Here is a 23305-nt window from a genome sequence, read left to right on the forward strand (position 1 = left end):
ACGGCCTAAAAGTAGGAAAATTTATGACTAATTGCTATTTTTAGATGGGATTACACTCCTACAATCCAATGAAATATCAGTTTGGTGTCATAAAGCATCCTGGGTAGTCACGTGGAAGCTATTTTTAAACCGGGTCAAAAACTGTAAATGTACGCGATTAGCAGTTGGCTAATTGACTGAACTTAACGTCAATATACGCGATTAGCAAGAGAAGGGTTAATATGTATTGTATAGGTTTTAGGATACGCTGACAAAGACAGGGTTCGAATTTAACTTTGAAGAGCACTCGCAAAATTTTGCGAGTGCTTTTTAAGGCAACTCGCAAAATGAAAAATCAACTCGCAATTTTGTTACTTGCTTTATTCCTTTATGAACATGTCAAACGAATTATGTTTGAAGGACCTGTTTAACAGTGGTAACCTTTAAACATAGATAAACACAACCATACCAGTCTTAAAGATATTGGCAACTAATTTCTGGCACCGTATGGCTTTATAGTCGGTCTTTTTTGGCGTTCCCCAGTGTGCCACCATCTGTATACCGCAGGTCGAGGATCGAACTCCTTCAGTGGAACGCCTGCAATTTTGATCTTCATGAGTGTGTCCAATGTGTCGGTGTCAAGACGGCACCTCCAATCAGATTTTATCATATTCATAGTAGAGAAAGCTCTCTCACAAGAAGCATTAGATAATGGTAAAACACTTGTAAGATGAATGATCTTAAGAATGTCATTGAAGTCACCCTTATCCTGGTCCATCTGGCTGACCATCTGCCACACTAGGAGAGGATGGAGATTTGCATAGCGTGGGTTGCCTGCAACGTGGAACTTAAGATCAGTCCATTGACTCAACGCATCTATAATGTCACAACCAGCATTAGTAAGGATCACTTCATATCTTTGGAAAACTACTCGGACATCATCTTTGCCATACAACAAAAGCGCTTCTCTGTTTTCAGGAAGAGGCCAGTTTTTTTGATCAAATGCATAACATGAAGTAAATATTGGTTCTACTGTTAAATTTTCTAATCTGGTATTCATACAATCTAACAATGACTGAACGATTCTGGCCCTATCTGCAGCAAGTGACTGGTCTTGAATAATGTTGATTAATGTGTGACCACGTAGCTTTCCATCAACAATTTCATTTCTGATTTCAACAAGCTGATCCCCTTCGTTATCAATCATATTTCTCAGCACTGATGACACACTTTGGAGTTTTGTGACAGCACTGGAAACAGTAATATCCTCCCTTTGAAACAACAAACTGACCTTGCTTACTTCATTCAGAACATCTTTCACAAATGCAATGTACAAAACCATTTTGTGTTGTCGCAATTTATTCAAATAACCCTTAACTTTTGCTCTGTCTTGGCTCCTATTTGTATTATCTTCAGCATAGTTTTCCATTTGTGAAATTATAATGTGCCAATTTTTAAGAAGCTTGCTAACAGCTTTAAGTTTATGATCGACCCATCGTGTTCCATTGGCCTTTTCAGGTTTCAGAAAATGTTCTCCTAATAAATCTGCTATATCTTTAGCTTCTTTGAATCTTTTGGCAGATCCCTTATAAAAATAATAAATACTCTCCAGCAGTTCGATAACATTATCCATATATGTTGACTTGAAACAGTCTTTTACAGCAAGTTCAAGTCTATGGGCCATACACCACACAGGCAAGATCCACTCTGCATTCCCCTCTTCTCTCATTAGTTGAATCACTCCTCTTCTGGCCCCCATCATGACACTAGCCCCATCTGAGCAGAATCCTACGGTTTTTTGTTTATAGTTTTGCAAATCATTCACAAAAAAGGCATGATCAATAGCTGCTAAAATTCCATTGGCCTTTGTATTCTCAGGCTCCTCGAGTTTAAAATATTTTAGTTTCGGATAGAAGTCTTCCAAGACTTTGATCATTATGACCTCCTTTTCAGAGTCAGACCGGTCTGTAGAGCCATCACAAAATATGCTAAAATAATCTGCTTTATCCAGTAATGACACTACTTGATCATGGAAAATACCCCCAATATTTTCAATAAAATTTTTGGCACTTTTATCATTGTGATAGGTGTCCCCCAGTGAAAGCCCATTGCTCTCCTGCAGTTGCAACAGACTAGGGAAATCAGAAAATGGCCTCTCCTCAGCTGCAACATAATAGGCAGTTTTAAAAAGTTTGTTAAGTGTATCAGAGTTTTTAATTTCTATGTTTTTAAACCCTTTTTCTAGGTCTCCAGGTTGACACCTTTTTTGCTTGTCACATGCAGCCTTAACACTCAACGCTCTCGTGTGCATTTCCGACTTGACATGGTACACCACAGACTCCCTCTTCACAGTTTTATTACCAGTGATAAACTGAAAAAGACAACTTTTTTTATTTCCTCTGCAAAATTAATCTACATCATTTGATGTAGATTTATTTTATTCTGACCATGAGAAAATGACCACTTCTCATGATAATTTTATAAACAGTCGTAATATTAAGAAGGCCTGCCCACTGGCACCGGATTTTCAAACTCAATCATATTTTTTTTTAAATCACGAAAAATCTTATAATTCCTCACTAAAAATTATAATACCGAATATGTGAAAAAATATTGAAAAATATTTTTTTTTTTTAAATATGCACTTTGTACTGTATAGTATAATATACAGTACAAAGTGCATATTTAAAAAAAATATTCAATATTTTTTCACATATTCGGTATTATAATTTTTAGTGAGGAATTATAAGATTTTTTTTTATTTAAAAAAAAAAAATGTTTGAGTTTGAAAATCCGGTGCCAGTGGGCCTGCTGAATGTTTACAAAAACAACTTAGCGTTCTCATATTTAACCTCTTGATTTTATCACTGTGGGAATTTCCAATACGTCATAATACTGTGATACAGTCTAAATGGAGTAAGACTTTGGGTAATATTGGTACAATAAATAGTGAAAATAAAAACCTGTTTCATGCCGATTGTTGGAAAAATTATTGTAATATTAAAAGTGTTGTTATGTTAAATAAACTTTGCAAAACTGGGAATGGCTCTTACATTCGAAGACATTGATGAGGGTTCATATTGTTTGCAAAGCTTGCAGGTCATGCAGTTTACCATGCCTTTATCGATCGCAAGCTCCAAATCTACATTTAATTCAAGCATCCACTTTCGAACGGTTTTTTCACTAGCGGCATATTTACTAGCATAAGTGATTCCACTACTAGTACTGGTGGAAGGCTTGTTCTTTTTGGGGGTTTCTGATGACTCATCAGATGCGGCTGGTCGCTTTTTTATGACGAAGCTGTCCATTGACATTGTTAACTTTGACAGTTGGGCGGAAATATTAAATGTTGATAGGGTTTACATATTGTGCGCGAAGGCGCTAATTTTAGCCAATGACTGAGCTAGGTGATTACGTCATTTGTACTTACTTTGTATTCGGCACGCGTCGGAGCATCCCAGCAAGATTCGATATTATGCTCGGCCTTTTCCGTATTCGTTCTATTTTTAAAATCATTATTCAAGCGCGACTTCATGCTGCTTTTACATATTGGTAGTATAAACATGCTATTTATAAGCTGTTTACACCAAGCTACGTAGCGGAGTTAAGTTTATGTTTATTCTACTTTCGTTTTGACATTTAGTCGTCTAGAAAAAGCCACTCGCAGAATTTCGCGAGCTTGAATAAAAGTCACTCGCAATTTGCAAATGTCGCTCGCATTTTGCGAGTATGCGAGCCTAAATTCGAACCCTGAAAGAATCTGAAATCAGAATCGCAATAACTCATTCCGTTCTCGAGATAGATCCACTTCCGGTACTAAGGCCTCCAGTTCAGGGTGCCGAAAATAGTTTTTTGGGGCAATTTTGACCAACAACTATTAATGGCACAGCAAAAGCAGTTTCTTCACGTTCATTTAGTAAGAAAAAAAAAACACATTAAGATTTAAAAAAAATTTAGTAAATAATTAAAAATATGAAAAGAATCAAATCACGGCAATCAAGCAATAAATCAATAACAATGAAAAAATGAAACAATACAAAAACACGTGAAGACTTAATAAAGAAAAAAAGACCCATTCACACAAGAACAAACACACCAGTCATACATAACACATACAAACCTATTTACAATAAAACAAACACACTATTCACACAGAGTATAATACACATTTACACAAGAACAAACACACCAATCATACAAAACACATACAAACCTATTTACAATAAAACAAACACACCATTCACACAGAGTTAATGACACCACTCTGGGTGGTAATGTGGTAATGTGGTACAGAGTATGATACACATTTACACATGCACTGGTTGCACTATCCTACTTCTTCTCTTCAAGTCTTGACTTTGGTTTTTTCACCAGGTTACTGATTTTCTCCCAGACTTGGTCCGTAGTTGGGTCCGGCCAGCGGTCCCCCTTCTTCTGTTCAACCAGCTTCCTTGGTATCGTGCTGAAATGTAAAAGTGAACGATTGTTAATAAAAGTCCAAGACAACAGACAATACTGATCAATTCAATATTACTGTTGTAACACTTACATGTTCTTTAAGAGGGAGGGGTGCATCTCCATATTGAAGTGATCGGCTATTTCCATCTCCACCTCTGGCGATATGCACACGCGAGCCTTAGCCGCGAACGATGACACGGTGACCTTATCGATCTTAGGTAATTCGGGCACCGGCTCCGACATCTGCACGTCGGCGTCGCGCATGGTGGAAGTATACTGATGAGCCGAGTGTCGCAAAGCCTCAACGCCAGAGTCGGTTGAGGACGGGGATGAGGGCTCCGGTGACCGCAACGGCCGGAAACGGGCTACTTGTTCATACGACTCATCGGCAAGGCCACTATGCCTCTTTCTGCCGTGTTGAAGAGGGGCACTTCGCCCTGGGCCGCCCGTTCTTGTTTGGTATCCTGGTCCAGAATACGCTGAACGGGCGACGAAGTTGAGGGGGTTGGCCTGGTATATTTTGCCAGCTCCTCCTGCTGTCCTTCAGCTAACCGGCCCTGAGGAGGATCTGACGGTGATGTTGTCAAAACCTGTAACGAGCTTGCTAGCTCCTCCTGCTCGCCTTCAGCTAACCGGCCCTGAGGAGGAGCTGACGTTGCCGTGGCTGTCGTTGTTTTTGCCTTTTGGCAGCTGGTCCACTGCTGTCCGCGGAATCGATGCTGTAGAGCCAGGAAAATGTGGCCTGGCTCCGGGCTTGCTGGTCGGGCAGGTCATAGTAAATGTCGGCTGTTCTCTCTCTGTGGCACAGCATGTGGGCCACGTTGCCCTTTTGTCCGCTGTCCTGCCGCCTAGAGGACGTCGTTATGAATTTCCTGTGGCTGGTCAGCGTCCCAGGGTATGACGGGTACACTTTGGCCAGACCCGATTTATTCCTCGCGGACACGAACCACTTGTTAATGTTACTGTCCGGTATCGGTGTTGTCTTGCTCGGTTGTTGTTCTCTGGCAAAGACAAACAGGTCCGAGCTCTTGTCATCTTTCCAGTGGAAGAGCCTCGTGTAGAGGGCGTAGGCCCGCAGGATTCCGTATATACACTCCGTCACGTGGATTGACACCACGAAGATAGCCGACGTCTTATGATGATCGAAGGTGATGGTCCTGTAGGTGCCTTCTGCGAAGGGTTCCGCTTTCAGCACGTGCGAATATCTGAAAGACATTAAAACATAGGCGTATATTACATATCTCAAAATGATTAAGGTCAACTTTTATTTCTATTAACAGCAGTAGTGTCATGAAAGTATACAATAACTTACTTAATGTTCGCGAATTCGCCGGCTCCCGAACCGTTCATCAACCCCAGCAGCTGAAGGAGGATGCCTCGTACCTCCCGCCAGTTGCTACGCTCCCCTGACTCGAAGAGGTCCAGGTTCGTCTTTACGTAGCAACTGGCGAGGTAGGCCCTGGCGACTTCTTGTACCGTCTCCGACTGCAACATCTCCTGGTCTTGGCGACGCTTCTCGACCCGCCACTTCACGCTCTGACGGCGGACAGCCGTGATGAGGTTTGTGATGAGACCCAACACGCTGCTCGATAATTGCATGGAAATGCGGTCCGTCAGCCCCAGCCATTCCACAAACTTCTTCAGATAGGTGTAGGCGGCTTTGACCGAGCCGGGCTGGAGTTTCCGGTTTAGGTACTTGTGATGAATCTCCAGGTGCGCGTCCCAGGTCAGTGCCTCCTGGTAGTTGCCCGCAAACGCCGACAAGGCCAGGCATCTGGATACGTTCATGCAGGCCTCGCTGGCCTGCAGCTCGTCTTTCATACCACCAGGTCTGCTTTACCCCAGAGCTGGACATCACAGACTGAAAAAAACATAAAGAAACATAAAGACAACTTAACATGTATTAGTTCCCCGTTCACTCGAACTCGCTTGGCTCGAACTCGCTTGTCTCGAAGTCTTCCAGGCTCGAACTATTTCGCATAAAGACAACAACTTAACATGTATTAGTTCCCCGTTCACTCGAACTCGCTTGGCTCGAACTCGCTTGTCTCGAAGTCTTCCAGGCTCGAACTATTTCGCATAAAGACAAAAACTTAACATGTATTAGTTCCCCGTTCACTCGATCTCGCTTGGCTCGAACTCGCTTGGCTCGAAGTCTTCCAGGCTCAGAACTATTTCGCCGGTCCCTGAGAGTTCCAGCCAGCAGAGGTTCACTATAAAAGTCCTGAAAACGAAATTTAAATCAAGTAAGTACTTAATTCATACGTACAATGGCGGCGGCCGGCCATAACGCGGGCGTTACTCTTTTTGGACAGAATGTCCTGCCTCGTCAGCAGAGGAGGCGGCTGGTCCGTTTCCGACTCCGATGATGGCTCATTGCCGGAAGGTGCGTCTCCCTCGCTGTCGGTCGCCGTGCCGGTGTTGTGGTCTGCCTCGGGTTTCCCGCGCAATCATCTGCTTCGGTTCTGCCCTAGTCCTATGGACAAAGTTACTCCAGGCCGCTCGTTAGCGCTCCGAGTCTTTGGCCACGTTCTGGAGCTCAGGGTGGTAGGTCTTGGATTGCAGGTGAGCTCCCTTGCGGGTGACGATCCTTTTGCATGTGGTACACTGAAACTGCTTGCGGTCGTCCAACGACCGCCCCGTGCAGTGCTTCATTAGTGAAGCTTTCACTCGCGCCGCTTCGGACTGGGTTCCGTGTGATGTTTGCATGTGTTGTGCCAGGCGTTCGTAGCACACCTGCCGCACATGTTGGCCGGCATGGCGCTGTGCATCGCAAATTGTGCACTTCAGCTTGACCATCTGAATAAAAAAGAACAAGTGAATTTATATCAAATTGAATTTCATTGGTACTACTTACAGGTATTGTCAGCGCAAAACTGACCACTAGTTTTCCTATTCAATATCTAACCCCAACCCAAATGGAAAAAGTAACCAAATTATTTTTGTCATAATTATAAATTTTCATGTAATATTAACTAAAAGAAATAACCAACCAGTAATAATGATAAAAATAAATTTAAATGCGTTTTATTTTCTTACTTTTCAGGTAATGTATTCCAATAATAATTCCAATAATAATTCCAATAGTCCGAATTTTAATCCTTTTTATGTGCCACACACGAAAGACACTGTGATACTGACTCTGAGCGCAGAAAGCAACGCCTTATATAGGATTACACGGCGCATGCGTGAACACATCTTCGGAGCCAATCGTATGCTTCCATTCAACAGTGCAATACAACTGGTTTTCAGATTCGTATTCAGTGCACAATTTTACACAATATATCAAAGTATTAGTCAATATTAAAATCCAAGTATTTTCTGGGGTTAGGCGTAAAAATATGTTTTTCATCTTTTTGGTTTTTCAGTTGTTGGTTTTGATGCTGAATTCAAATCTGAAAACCGTTTTTTGATATTTGTATCCATACCAGGTGAACTCGTGGGGTCCGGGGTGTCAAAAAAGTGGTCATTTTTGCTCTAAACCTTAATAACTTTTTATATATTTTTTGTGTCTCGTATTTAACCAAATTTAACCCTTAATACCAAGTTTCCAGAGGGCAGCAGTCCATTTCACATTGTCAAAAGTTTTCATTCTCATACAAATGGTCAGAACCTCACAATATTTGATTCGTATGATTTAATTGGTACAAAAAAAAAATACAAACATATATACATACATACTTACAAACATATTAAAATATTTACACATGAAAAGAACAGAAAAAATCAAACTCACAGGCACTCATACCAGTAATTAAAATGAAACATACGAACAAACTTACATACAAAACAAAATAGAAATAATTAAAAATTAAAAGAAAAACACACACACACACACACACACACACATACGTGTATTGCATGCGCTTTGAGGACCTTGACATATATCGACGCTCGGAGGACCCATTGTTAATATGGACGCTACATCGTCGTCTTTTTCAGTATATATTGTTCATGAACGGCAATTTCCAGTGTTGAAAATTATATATTGTTTCTATTTTTGGTTTCTATGAAATTGCCATTTATTTATTTGTCAATGTTTTCGAAGGCAATGAGGACCCCCATAACCTATCGGCATTACGAGGACAGTGCTAAATATTACAATGCTTGCCAACTTTGAGAGGCCTTTAAACAAAACATTTAATATGCTTCAGTTGAATATCTGAGTTCTCAAACACTATAACAAAGAACATGTTTATGTGTGTGTTTTTAAAGAAAGAAACAGAGCCGAGACAGCGGCCGCCATACAATCTTCTTTGACAAATATCAAATATGCATACTACTCAGAAGTTCTAAACCGCCATGGGCCAGCAAACCTATTGTTTAATTCCAACCATATTTTCTTACCAATTTATTTTCATTCCATTTTTTAATCATATATCTTAAAGATATTTCAGTGGCTCTTCTTTTCTATATATGTATCTGTAAGGTAGCATTTTTTCTGTAAATGGCATGATGTTTCTTTACATGGGATAGAAAATCAGAAAAGTTATATTTTGTCTTTTTATAACAGTGAAACTTAAGTTTAGTGAATCACTCATGGAGTCATTAAGTTACAACCAGTTTCGCTTGGTATTCTTCGATTTTATTGATTTTAACATAAAACATACACTTATCGTAGATATAGCGTATTTTAAGAGACTCAAATGTTTATCAAGGAAAGGTCATTGTCAACATTAGTAGAAATATTTGACCTTCGTTTTCAGGGACCATGGTAATTTTTTTCTATTTGTGGGGACTTTCCTATATGGGGAATTATCCTGATGACAGAAATTGCTTAATCATGATAACCTAGAAAATGTGTCCATATGACACAGATGCCCTAAACTTCTGCTTTTTCACAATAATGCCATATTTTCACAAAATAGAGGTCCAAAACTCCGTGAATAATAATTTCGGACGGATGAAAATACCCAGGTGTACAAGTTCACACCTTGAATATTATATCCATATGGTTTCAAATCTGTAGAAAAAACACTTTTTTGAGTCACGCGAGACACAAACTGTTCGGGACGTACATACATTGTGCCACACACTGAACACACTGCAACAACAAACAATCAATCTGAGGACTTAACATTTTGAGGACTTGCACAAATATTGTCAACTATTTGCACAAGTTCATTTAATATCTGCAAATTATGTGATGCAGTCTGACAGCAGAACAAACAAGAAATTGTGAAACAGAAATGCCCCCACAGGTTATTGTCACAAAAACTATGGACACAGATGCCCCCACTAGCGCTTTGTCAAAAATGCAGATTTTTCACTAAATCAAGGCCCATAACTCCGTAAAAATAAAATTTAGCTGACTAAAAATACTCAGGTGCACAAATTCACACCCTGAATAATACATCCATGCAGTTTCAAGTCACTACTACAAACGCTTTAAGAGTTTTGGACGACACAAACTAAAAATGCCGTTTTTTCACTTAATCAAGGCCCATAACTCTGAAAATATAAATTTTGGAGGGATGAAAATACAGGTGCACAAGTTCATACCCTGAATAATACATCCATGAAGTTTCAAGTCTGTACTACAAATGCTTTTAGAGTTATGGATGACACAAACTTAAAATGCCGCTTTTTCACAAAATCAAGGCCCATAACTCCGTAAATATAAATTTTGGCCGGATGAAAATACCCAGGTGCGCTAGTTCACACCCCGAGTAATACATCCATGAAGTTTCAAGTCTGTACATCAAACGCTTTTAGAGTTATGGACGACACAAACTTTTCGGGACGGACAGACGGAATGACGGACGGACATACCAAAATTTGTGTGTTTATGGGCTTTTTGTTCTTTAAAAGATCAAAGGAAAAGCCCATAATAAACAAAGATATAATGGGCTTACGGAATGAACCTATTGTATTCTTTGTCTTAGGCTCCTCCCCTAAGCTCATAAACCCACATTTGTTGGCTCGGACGGACGGAATGACGGACGGACAGACGGACAAAGGCAAATCTATATGCCCCACCTCTTTTAGTGGTGGGGGCATAAAAATTGACCTTTGACTTTAATTTGACCTTTGACCTTGAATGGTGACCTTGACCTTGACATGCAACCACTCAAATGTTTGGTTTCAGACGACGTACATGCATGCCAAGTTTCAAGTATGCGTATATAATGGTTCAAAAGTTATGGACAATGGTAAAATTGGTAATCGGGGTTTGGCGAAAGACTATTGTAACTCCTTCACAATTGTGAAGGAGTAACAATATTCTTGCGCCAAACACTCAAACTATATATTTGACCGCTGACTTTAAACGATGACCTTGACCTTGTAATATTTGCCCTCAAAATGTGTGGCTTCATGAAATACATATGCATGCCAAATGTGAAGTCTCTATCTGTATTATTTCAAAAGTTATGGCCAATATTAAAGTTGAACACACACACACACAAACAAACCAACAAACAGACAGGGCAAAAAAATATGCCCCACATCTATAGATGCTGGGGGCATAGAAATATCCCAATTCAATTTAAGTCCCTTGAATTCAAAAGGTAAACACTTACTAAATACAATCCCATAGCCCCCCCCCCCCCCCCCCCTTCTCACTAACGGGTTTCTCAATGTGTATGGCACTCTTTTGCCAATATGCCTATATAGTGTTGGGTTAGTGATTGATTTATTGGCTTATTAACAGGTACTTAATGGTTTCTTGAAAACGTTAATTACCCCCACCCTCCCCACAAACACACACCTTTTTTAAAACCTTTTTATTGCTGATACTTGTACTTTTATAGTTGTAATGTCGGTGTAGATAAAGCATGTGTTGCTTTACCTTCTTTTGCATTGCATTCGGCCATTTAAGTGTTTTCTTTTGTTTGCTTCCCATTACACAGGTTGGCTTTTTGGATGTGGATATGGGGTGTATTTAACTTGGCTTGCGTTTTCTATTTTCTACTTTTGGTATTCTCAGGATGGTAAAGGAGAAATGATCCAAAATAGTTTTTTTCTTTAACTGAAGTCATAGGTTAAGGTTAAGGTCACAGAGTAACACAAATAGGAAATGGCACACATCCTACCCATGATGTATTGACACAACCAAGTAACCAGCTAACAGCAAAGCGGTTTAGATATTGTCTGGACAAAATATGTCAGGCCGACAGAAGCATGGAAAGGCGTAAGGACCGATGGACAGAGTGCAAATCTCTAGTCCCCACACCCCATCAGTGGGGCCTAATAACTCTACTAGTTCTTACCACTTTGATGTATGTCGGGGTGGGGTTGTAGAACTACCAACGACTGGTACCCTAGCTGACCATCATCACATTCATCACCACTGGACGACCTCACCATTTCATCATTTGGCCCTGTTTTATAAACATAATATAATGACATTAACGAGAAAGCTGTGTTTGTGAAACAGCAATGCCACCACAGTTTGTTGTCACAAAAGAAATGACCTTTAACCTTAAATGGTGACCTTGACCTATATATTCTGACTATATATGTCTGACTTTGAACAATGATCGTGACCTGTCTGCATTCAAAATGTGCGGCTTCATGAAATACATATGTATGCCAAATATGAAGTCTCTACCTGTATTTCAAAAGTTATGGCCAATGTTAAAGTTGGTCCCAAAGAAACCAACCAACCAACAAACAAATAGACAATATGTCTCTAGATCTAGGGGTATAAAAAACACACTTTGTAAGATCAGTACACAATCTGTATGAGAACCTAACATCCTGAGAACTTGCAAAAAATATAAAATATTATATTGTTACAGTTCATCTTTTATCTGAAGATTATGTGAAACAATTTGACAAAATAACATAAGTCATTCCAACTTCAATGGGGGCAGCACAGTATGACATTTATAATACACACTGTAAGGTCACACAATCTGTGTGAGGACCTAACATTCAGAGGACTTAAACAAAATATTGTCAACTGTTACATACCTAACCAGTTCCTTAAATATCTGCAAATTATGTGATAAAGTCTGAATTATGAACTAAGGCTTTCCGATTTCAACATAGTTGCTAGAGACTAATACTGTAAATAATTTTTTACTAACGAAGAGACATTATCTTAACTAGATCTTACAATTGAGCTGTGTGTTGGTATGGTACCATTGCTGGCAATGTTCAATGGGCGACCTCAACTGCAGCTTATCATTCTGCCCTGTTTTAAAAACAAAACAACATAAGACATTTAAAATTCACTCTCTGTAAGATCACACACTCTTTGAGAGGACCTTAGTCCAGAGGACACACAAACTAGTGTCAGCTGTAGTATAGTGCACTATACGATGCAATACATTATACCATACAATCTCATTCGATGTTGGTGCCAAATTTAAAAGCAAGGTAAATAATAAGCTGCTATAAAATTTGTTTTCAATACTATGGTTTGTTAAAACTCATTTGCAGGGTAACAATATACAATTATTGATTTTTAGTGAGGTCGATATGAGGATTTATCGACTTGGAAAAAGCGATTTCACTTTTTCCAGGTTGATAAATCCTCATATCGACTGAATCTGAAAGGCAACAATTGTTTAATAATTAAATAAAGCCTACATGTACGCTTTCAATAACTTTGACTTAATGTTATCGTTTCGCACCAGAGCCTATATTCACAAAGCCTTTAAGTATTTCCCTAAGGAGTTTCACCTAAGTGAGATTTTCCCTTAAGTAGCGAAACTCCCTAAGGCGTATTCACAAAGCTCCTTAGGAATTCCTTAGAAAATTTGCTCCTACAGGAAATCGGACTTCTAAGTATGTCGGAAATAATACCAGACCTTGTGTGCAACATGGCTGCGCAGGACGTCGCGTGTGACGTTGCTGCGCAGGACATTGTACATGACGTCAGTAGGAAAGCGTTAAGCGTGAGTTAAATGGATGCGATTGTGTCAGAAACTTATGGAATTATTCGGATCCGGTCAATTCATATTTAGGCCACGACTACGAGTCATATTTTTTTAGGCCACGCCTATGAGTCAATATAGTAAAATTATTGAAACTCACGTGACCTCATTTAAACCAATCAAGTTCATGAAAAATATTTATTTAATAATAATTTCGCTTATTCCATCTGTTTTACACACAAACTTTTTAATATAAAATCACTTTAAATAAGTAACAATACACTTTTTATGCCCCCAAGATCTAGATGGGGGCATATTGTTTTTGCCCCGTCTGTTTGTGTTTGTTGGTTTGTGTGCAACTTTAAAATTGGCCATAACTTTTGAAATAATACAGGTAGAGACTTCATATTTGGTATGCATGTGTATTTCATGAAGCTGCACATTTAAAATGCAAACATGTCAAGGTCAAGGTCATTGTTCAAGGTCATACGCCAAATATATAGATCAAATAACCAATTTTAACATTTTACATAGCTTTTTAACCATTATATTCTCATACTAGATACTTGGCATGCATATACGTATCCTGGAACCAAACATTTTGAGGGGTCTCATGTCAAGGTCAAGGTCACCATTCAAGGTCACAGGTCAATTCAAGGTCAAATGTCAATTTTTGTGACAGTAACCTGTGGGGGCATTGCTGTTTCACAAACACAGCTTTCTTGTCAAAATTAAAGCAAGATCCAATTGAATGGTCAGAAAATGTTGACATGCTTATGTTCCTCCACGACAATCAAAAGACTGAATGACCCGATTCTCATATACTTAAAATTTTGAATCTGGAGTAAACTAGGGTTCCAAAGGCAGATTTAGAGGGGTAGGAAGCAGCGTACGCATACACTAAAATTTGCCAAGGTGCATTTTTTCAAAGAGGAAAATCGCCTAAAAAAGACCAAACTTTGATAAAATGAGATCGAAAAGAACCATATTGAGTGAAATAAGTCATGTTATTGTAGTACCGTATTTCTCCTAATAGTAGCGCCCGGGCGCCATGCAAACCGATCAGGGGGCGCTCTTATTTCAGACCTTATTTTTCATTATCTAGAAATTTCACGGTCACTAAGTGCTATGAAACTCTATACACAAATACCGATCGGTAATTGCAGCTTCTCTGATAGTACGACGTTATCTTTCGATTTTTTGAAATTGTAGACACCAAGTTTTATCTACAAGAGATCCAAAATGCCTGCCAAACAATCTTTTCCGCAAATTTTAACTTGTAATATCATCGGAGAGGAAAGCAGAAGTTGACAATATTGGAGTCAATGTCTAGCACTCGGGAGTGGATCGGATATTCTCTGAGTACCCTAAGATCTACTTTAACCAAATATGAAAATCATTTTTTTTTATAACAGAATGTTCGACGGATATATTTTAAACTGGGAATTTAATTAAAATAATCAGGTATTATCTTTGTTTACGAATGGAAACAATCCAGCTGTACCCGGGGGAAAAGAGACCGGTCCCGAATGGTAGTGCAGTAATGTTTACGTTTTACGATGAAACGAAACACTTGAGAGTTTCTAATAGAATTTGTGCATGGAAACGGCGGAAAATCTCGTTTTTTACAAATGATGTATTCATGTTTAGTTTACTTTCAGCCTAATTAGCAATAGAAACCTTTTTTTTTTCGATCGCAATACAAGATTCACCAGTGCATTGATATCTTTTAGTCAGTGGGTGGGGTTGACATTTGGATTCAAAACATGGGGGGGGCGCTACTATTAGGGAGGGTGCTTCTATTAGGGGAAATACGGTATTTATCTACTTTTCCTTTATCACAAACACTGTCGTTTATACCCATTGACAGACCCCTGCTTTGTAAAACCTGGTGTGCATTTTCACTAAACTCGTCACAGTTTACATGTATTTTTAGATGTTAAACACATTAATTTGTCTATTAAAACTTTTAAGAGTCTAAGATACCCTTGGGGAAGACCCAAAGTTTCTTGCATATAATCATGGTCGCTTTATTGTTCATTTGTAGGGGGTTACATTGCCAAACAGTTGCCCCCCCCCCCAACCATCGGAAAACCCTGGATCCGCCCCTGGGTTCCCTTAAAGTATTTCCATAAAACAGAATTCCAATAGAAAACTAGAAAATGTGTCCATAGGACACAGATGTCCCCACTTTCACTTTGTCAGAACAAGTTATACATAATACATAAGTCCCTACCGGATGAGAAAAGCACAAAATCAAAAATTTGAAATACACACTTTGAAAGATCACAAAATCAGTTTGAGGACCTTACATTCAGAGGACTTGCACTTTGGAAGATGAACAATCAGTTTGAGGACCTTACGTTCAGACGACTTGCACAAACTAGCGTAAAAAGCACCCTTTAATTAAATATCTCTAGATTTAATTATACAAACTGAATGATAAACAACGGCATTTAAATATCAATTGAGTTGCTAAATATTAAGAAGTAACAAGCCACAACCTACTCAGCCTGATCTTACCATTGAGCTGTCTGTCAGTATTGGATGTTACAGCATTTGGCGACTGGTACCCTTGCTGGGAATCATCACTTGGAGACCTCTCCTGCATCTCATCATTCTGACCTGTTCATAAACAGCATAACATGACTTCTAACCCATTCCCTAATATGGGGTTTCTGCAGCAAACAACATTTAGAAAGATGTGGATAAAAGATCTAACTGTTTATCGAAATGAAAATTTCATGTTTAGAAAGCATTGAAAAATTGCGGCAAAGTGAGAAATTGTTACTGCTACTCCCCCTTTGACAAAATATTTTCAACTGTTGTCTGCTGCAGGAGACCTAAAAATATGTTAGCAGGGCCTCTGTGGTAGCAAGGTTAGAGTCGCTGACTCATAATCTCTAGCCCCTCACTGCTGTGGGTTTGAATCCCAAAAGGAGTGAATATCTTTATGTGAGGAAGCCACCGGCTGGCTTGTAGGTCAGTGGCATTCTGGCAAACTTTCGCATTCTGTTTCCGTTTTGCGTAGTTGCATGGAGGAGTAACAATATTGCTATTGTTATTTCAACAGCGACATCTTAAGAGTAAATGCCTTGCTTCTCGATAAAGTCAAGTGACGGGAAATGGCGACGATTATCGGATCAAACTGACCACCCTAATATAATATGCAAATTGGTCTTCCGGTGCCAAAGGTAAGCTCCGCCCTCGTCAATAACTTCCCTCGAATTTCGATACACACCCACGTAGACAAAACACACATTGGGAAGCCGGCAATATAAAATTACTTGTTTATATCATAACAACTTATTTAATTTTTCGCCTGCCTGTCTTCAATTTTCATCGATTGCACCGGGATTATCTTCCATAATCGCCCCAAAATACTAGTCAATAAAATATCCGGAAAAGCGATTTTTAAATCTTTCATTAAACATTAACAAACACGATTTATATGAGATTAAATTAGCTTTAAACACAGAAAAAGAACATAATTCGGCGTTGCAGAAACATTTTTTTTATATTAAATAGTCATTATTTCAAAAATTGTGTGAAACTTTATATGTGGGTACGTTTTGACCAGAAAAGTGGGTACGTTTTGACCTGGTTTGGGTACGTTTTGACCAGGATGCGGGTACTTGGGTACGTTTTAACTTGGGTACGTTTTGACTGGTTACCATCGCCCTAGCCGAACCATCAAACATGTAAACGGGATACTGTGAAATCATTAATGTTCGTGGGGCATTAATGTTCGTGGTTTTCGTGGGTTAGGTGATCCACGAATTCAAGATCCCACGAAATATAAACCCTTTATTCACTTTTTCTATTGCCTCGTTACGTACATACTCTAGTATATTATTTACAGAGGTCGCAGTATACAGTGTTAAAACCTGTCTCACTGTATAACTTACGATCATTATTCTGTTAATATATTATAACTGCCTTTAACAAATAATGAACCAAATCAATTAAATGTGTTTTATGCAGCAAATGACAGTTATAAGCACGTGTTTAAACGTGTGCTGTTAATGAAAATCTCCAAGTTTACAAGATGTGCGTGATGAGTGTCTGTACTCGATTTTTTTATTTAATGAAATAATTAATCGATTACTAGTACATTGAAGGTTACTAAGCACCGAACGTGACAATATACGCACCTTTCGGTGTTTTCACAGTTTGCAAAATTCTTAATTGGCATTAAAAACCTTAAAATCAATGTTACTCCAAATAATTGTGTCCAAATCTTTTTTATGTGAATTCATTTTTTATAGATAATTAAATTATCTAATAAATGGTGTCAATGATGAAATATTAAATTATTTTATTTCAGCTGTGAATGTATTTTCAAGATGGATTTGTAACATTTCTTTGAAATGTCATAATTGCATTAAATCAAAGGGTAATAAAATGCTGGGATCGATCTAATTTTTATTACCCCTATCATAAAAAGACCCATCTGGATTAAAAAGCCGACAATTTATGTTCTTATGTATTAATACACAGAAATATGTCAGGAATATCCGGTGTCATCCAGCTGAGAGATCCAGTCTGGTGTCTGTTTAACTTTATTACCCCCTCATAAAATTGTTTACAAAAAAAGAAAGCTGATAAATGATTTTCCGGTATGAATAAAAAGATCTAGATCAAACAAAACGCTTGCACATGACCTATTTTACAGCCAAAACTATGATGGACATTATATAAGCTTCACAGAAAATTTACCCATCATTTTCTCATTTACTAATTGTTTCTTTTGTTTGTAAACAAAATATTACCTTTAAGTAAATATAATCTCAATTGATTTTAATGGTAAACTGAACTGACGTAATATATTCAATGATTTACACATCAATGAATTTGGGGGAAATTCCATACAGTACTTAGCTCGTGGTCTTATTACGTCACAATGGGATATCACACCTGCGATTGGGAGTATAAACACCTTATCAATTTAGCAGACGATATTTTCAAGGGAAAATCAATACACAAAAGGTTAAACTTTAATTTTATAAACATCCGGGATATTGTTTACAAAATGAAAGATGCAAAATTGAAATATTGAAATGACCCTATTGAAATATGCGGGCCATGCGTTTACATCCAGTAATGGATACGGTCGGCCAAATGCGTATACATCTGGTAATGAGCTATGTCGGCCTATCTCGTATACATGCGCTAAAGGGTTAATTAACTGTTTTAATCCTAGTGATAAAAAATAGCTAGACCATTCATCATTTATTTTGGAATTTAATAAATCTCGATTTATATCGCCTAAAATTATTATTTCTTTTTCTTCAAGTTGAACATTTTCTATATGAGTGTCAAATATTTCTTTCCATGCAACTTTAGATTCTGGATGCCTGTAAAGTGAACCAATTAAAAAAGATTTACATTTTGTTGGCATAATTTCTAACCAAATTATTTCTATATCATCTCCTTCTAAATCTAATCGTCGTATGCAATTTACGTTTTGTTTTACATATACTGCCAAACCTCCACCGCCATTGAATAAACGGTCGCGACGAAAAGGTACTTGATATCCATCTATATGAAATGTTTCAGTTTTATGGTTTTCATTGAATTCGTTTCACTTATACCCATTATATCTATTTTGTTTTTCTTAGATGTTAGCATTAATTGTAATTCATCAAATTTAGAAGACAGTCCAGCTACGTTTAAATGACCGATGGTTAAACCTTTTTTATTATTTAATCCTAAATTAGTTAAATTTATGTGTTCCGAAATATTTAAGATAGTAGCGTTAGAGTTTTGAACGTCATTGTCATCGTTTATATTATATATACATGTATTCATATTATCATTTAAACAGCTTTTACTCTGGGAAAATAAGTCACAGTTACAGTTAGTTCCATTGCATGTGTCACAAATGTTTTGCAGAGTTGCGAAATAATTTGCACTTTCTATGCCACAGGAAACGGCTTCTTTGCCGAATTCCTAATTCCAACATTTGTCAGATTTATGGCCAATCAGACCGCAATACCAGCACGTTATTGGTTGTTTGTGTCTACATTCGTGAGTCTGGTGGTTGCTTTCAAAACAATTTAAACATCGATCATCGTCCATTCTTGTACTGCCAGTTCGCCTAACATTTCGATTACCACGGTAGTTATTTGCCGCACGTGGTGGATATACACATTTCGTAAAGTCATAAACTATGTGAATGACTTCATTGATTGTTCCCAGAATCCGTTTGATCCCCGAATTTGACGGATGAATATGGTCAGTGAAATTATAGAAACGCATAATGAGTTGTCCGTTTCTATCGTAAAACGACCTAAAATTATCCACATATTCGATTCCATGATGTAATGTTAACCGTTCGATGATCATGTTGACAGCTTTAACGTCAACATCCCCTCGCGGTGCCAACTTTGAAAGAATAACTTTGATATTTGGATTTCGAGATTTAATCATGGCTATCAGTTGATCATACTGTTCTTCTAGAAGATCGTGATCCGCATTTCCAGAAATATCGTTTCCTTCGATGTAAATGAGAATGCATTCAAAGTTCATAATATCGAATAATTCAATATCTCTAAGTAATGTTTTCACAGTGGCTCCTGAAACAAAATGTTTGTGTACGTAGGAATGTAAACCCTTCATATTTATTCTGTTGAAAATTGAATCACCCATTAAAAGGATCTTTTTATTTGGTGATTGAGAGTGGTCTCGTGTAGGACTTCTGAATTGGTCGTGTCGTCTTGTAGGTGCGGTTTCATCACACACAGGCGGCAGGTCATGGTAACATGTTCCAGGGTCGGAGCTTGGTCTATTAATCACCACTTCAATTTTGCGTGCCTGATTGTGATAAGTGGCCATTTTCAAAGACGGTTTTTCCGCCGTTTGTATTTTCTGTGTCAATTTAACAGTTTTATATGTTATTTTTATCGAATTGTCAAACAAATACATTCGGCTTGACTTCCATAGTGTGTATGCGTACATGTACGGATGTAGTGACTTGCATAGTGTGTATACACACGGAATAACGAATGGAGTGACTAGTACACGTAAAGTAACTTTCAACGCCACACTAGGAAAATTAACGATAATTTGAAAACCGTTAATGCAATTGGTCTTATATTTTAAATGATAATTACTCTTCGTCAAACGCACTTTTATCCAATTCGGTTGAAGAATATATCGAGGTCTGAATTATGCAATTGAAATGCAAGTCACAAAATCATTAGCCGAATATTTAAGTCTGTCAAACTTCCGGCTGGACATCTCTGAGTACATGTACGTCTCAAGTTCGCCTCTTAAACGGAGGCGGAATCCATCCCTTTTGTCGTGCAGGTAGTGACTTGCATAGTGTGTATACATAAGAATGTAGTTATTTAGCATAATCCTCAACTGTTGAACACGACGGTTGTCAGTGAAATGAAAACTATTTATCTTTGATAAGCATGCAAAAAAATAATGTCGATACATTTGAATTAAAACCGATTGCCTGAAGTCCCTATTTAGGGGACACAGCTTGTTGATATGACAGGAATCATGCAAATAAACAAAGCACTGAGCTATTTTTGTAAGCTGACCAGGCCCTGTGCATATAAAACTTTCTGAGCACAAACTCGTGCACAGGCCAGTTCGAATCTTTATAATTTTTGCTCTAATTTGTAGATATCAACCATATTTGTTGGGATCAAACTGACACAATATATTAGCAACATAACGTTTCATTAAGCCGATTTTCGCCTCATCATAGCAATAAATTAGCAACACTGATATTTGACCTATTAGAGATCATCATTTAAGATTTTTGTGTTGTGGCTCTAGGAAGAGGCACTGTCAAGTTGGTATTGATGCCCTGACCCGCATGTGCCTATTCATAAGCCTTTTTTCTTAGAAGAAAAAAAAAACAGCTAAAAAAAATGCATGATCTCTTCTTAGCTTAGTTCTGAATACATTGGTCACTTCAACTGAGCTATTGGTAACTGAACTAAATCCTTAACAGACTTGAGATAGTAAAAAATGTTGGAAATATGCTATACCTATATAATGTTGTAAATGCTTAGTCTATAATGTCAAAAGTGTCAAGAACAGACATTCTTGATTAACTTTCTATTACTAGGTGCAAACTTCTACTTGTACTTATTTGGACTCAAACATGAATTATCAATAAGTAATTACTAAACACTAAACTAAATTCTTTTCGGTGTGAAGTTTAAGATGCAGAAACAGATCCATCTATCATTTTTTGGCAAACATTCCAATAACAGGATTATCACTGGGAAAGTTCTTGCAAATCTTGCTAACAGATATAAACTTGCACCTTGAAATTAGAATGTTACAGCAATACCATTTTACCAACGGTGGATAACAATTGACCAGGTGATAGAATACCTACTTCAGTGACTGTGATCTGCCAAGAAATTCAAAACAAAGGGCCAGATGGCCCATCAGCCATAAACAAGAGAACCATGATGGTCCTGTATCGCTCACCTGAAACATCAATTAATATACACACCTTTCTCCAGAATGCTGATGTGTCCTTGTAGTCGAAGGAAAGTTCCTGTCCTCTGAATATAGGTCTGATGCTGTAAATTGAGAGTGCAGGTTCGCCATTTTTTTCCTCAACCACAACTTTGCAATTTGGCTTTTTATGGTTGTCATTAATCATGCGTCCCATTCCAGAAGCATGTGTTGCATCAATACTGCAAATAATAGGACTAAATGTTTCTGTCCTGTTTCTGATGATATCAGAAAAAAATCTAGCAGTTTCTAAAATACATGATTAATATAAAACCTCCTCTTAGCAATACTCTCCAAACAAAAAATCTATCAAGCTATTCTTAGCACTATTTTCAATGCTCTAATCCAACTTATCACGTTTTTTTTGTAATTGTATGCATTAATGTAAATACTTGTTCCAATAGATGTTTATTTTAACCTAAAAGTACTTATTTCCAGGTCAAAAGCTCATTGTTATGATTTTGGTATGTTTGTTATTTATGGCGGAAAATAGCTCATTGAGCTCATGTTTTTTGTTATCATATACCCGACTTTCACTAAAAAATCTTGTATCTTGATCGTAAAACTTTCCATTTTCCAGTACTTTATAAAGCACATGGGAACGCATAGAATGCACCATGTTTTCTGAGGAGCCATGCCCCCGAAAACCGTCCTTACACAATTATGAATCCACATGAATGGAGGCCTATATACACCCCTGGATTTAGGTTCGAATCTTACCCCAGGAAAGGTTTTCGGTGTGAAATAATGCAGAACATGTTCGAAACACTGTCTCATGTTTTTTTTAAAATATCGCGATTAATTTCACAATTTATATAGGGGGTCTCCCAGGGAACATTTGTACCAATTTATTTTCAAACTAGACCTGCAATTTTTAAGATCTTTTAAGTTCCAATGTATTCTTTTTTGGATTCAGTGTTTACGAAGGATCCACTTTTTTTTAGAACTTATAAAGAAAATTTAAAAAGAAAATAAGCCCAGCCTGTGGCATGAGCTTTGCTAAATATCTCCAAAAGGATTTAAATCAGAAGCAAATGGGGCCTTCAGTAACTTATGTTTATTGCGTAACTTTATACATTGTCATTGCATATTATACTACTAGCCTTTAGAAGCACTCTACTTTCATTTTAAACATTTATGTGTACATTGTTTGAAACTCTCAGGGGAGGAAGTGTTACTTACGTGGCCCTAGCTAGAAAATGCAGAAAGAGATGCCCCTGGACACATGCGGCAGTTGCATTGACATGACCCACCCTATGGACACACTCCATAAAATTCTGAGAAGATTGCAGATTGATTGGAGACAATTTGTTAATAATAAGTTACTTACAAGCTTTACTAAACACCAACGCCCAAACGCAGGTCTTAACTTGTCAACCTTTAATACTTGGGATCATTTCTTGGAATTTTTGGTTGATAATTAAGGTTTTGCACCTGTGCCCCTGGAGGGAAACATGACCCACCTCAGTTCAGTCTCATTATGTATTGGTGATAAATAAAAGCTACGAGAGACACAAAGCATGAACATAAGTGCTTTTTTGTAATAAAAAGTC

General features: G+C 37.9%; 1 protein-coding gene across 1 annotated transcript; it reads right to left on the minus strand.

Annotated features, from left to right (window-relative positions):
- Nucleotides 1-469: 469 nt before the first annotated feature.
- On the minus strand, nt 470-3293 carry LOC128235854 (zinc finger protein 862-like). The gene is made up of 2 exons (XM_052950645.1): nt 3093-3293; nt 470-2350 (listed from the first exon to the last, which is right to left on the minus strand). The coding sequence occupies exons 1-2, from the start codon at nt 3291-3293 to the stop codon at nt 470-472; spliced, it is 2082 nt and encodes a 693-aa protein (XP_052806605.1).
- Between the last annotated feature and the right edge of the window lie 20012 nt (nt 3294-23305).

The sequence above is a fragment of the Mya arenaria genome, chromosome 5 (assembly GCF_026914265.1).
Source record: "Mya arenaria isolate MELC-2E11 chromosome 5, ASM2691426v1".
Classification (NCBI taxonomy): Eukaryota; Metazoa; Mollusca; class Bivalvia; order Myida; family Myidae; genus Mya; species Mya arenaria.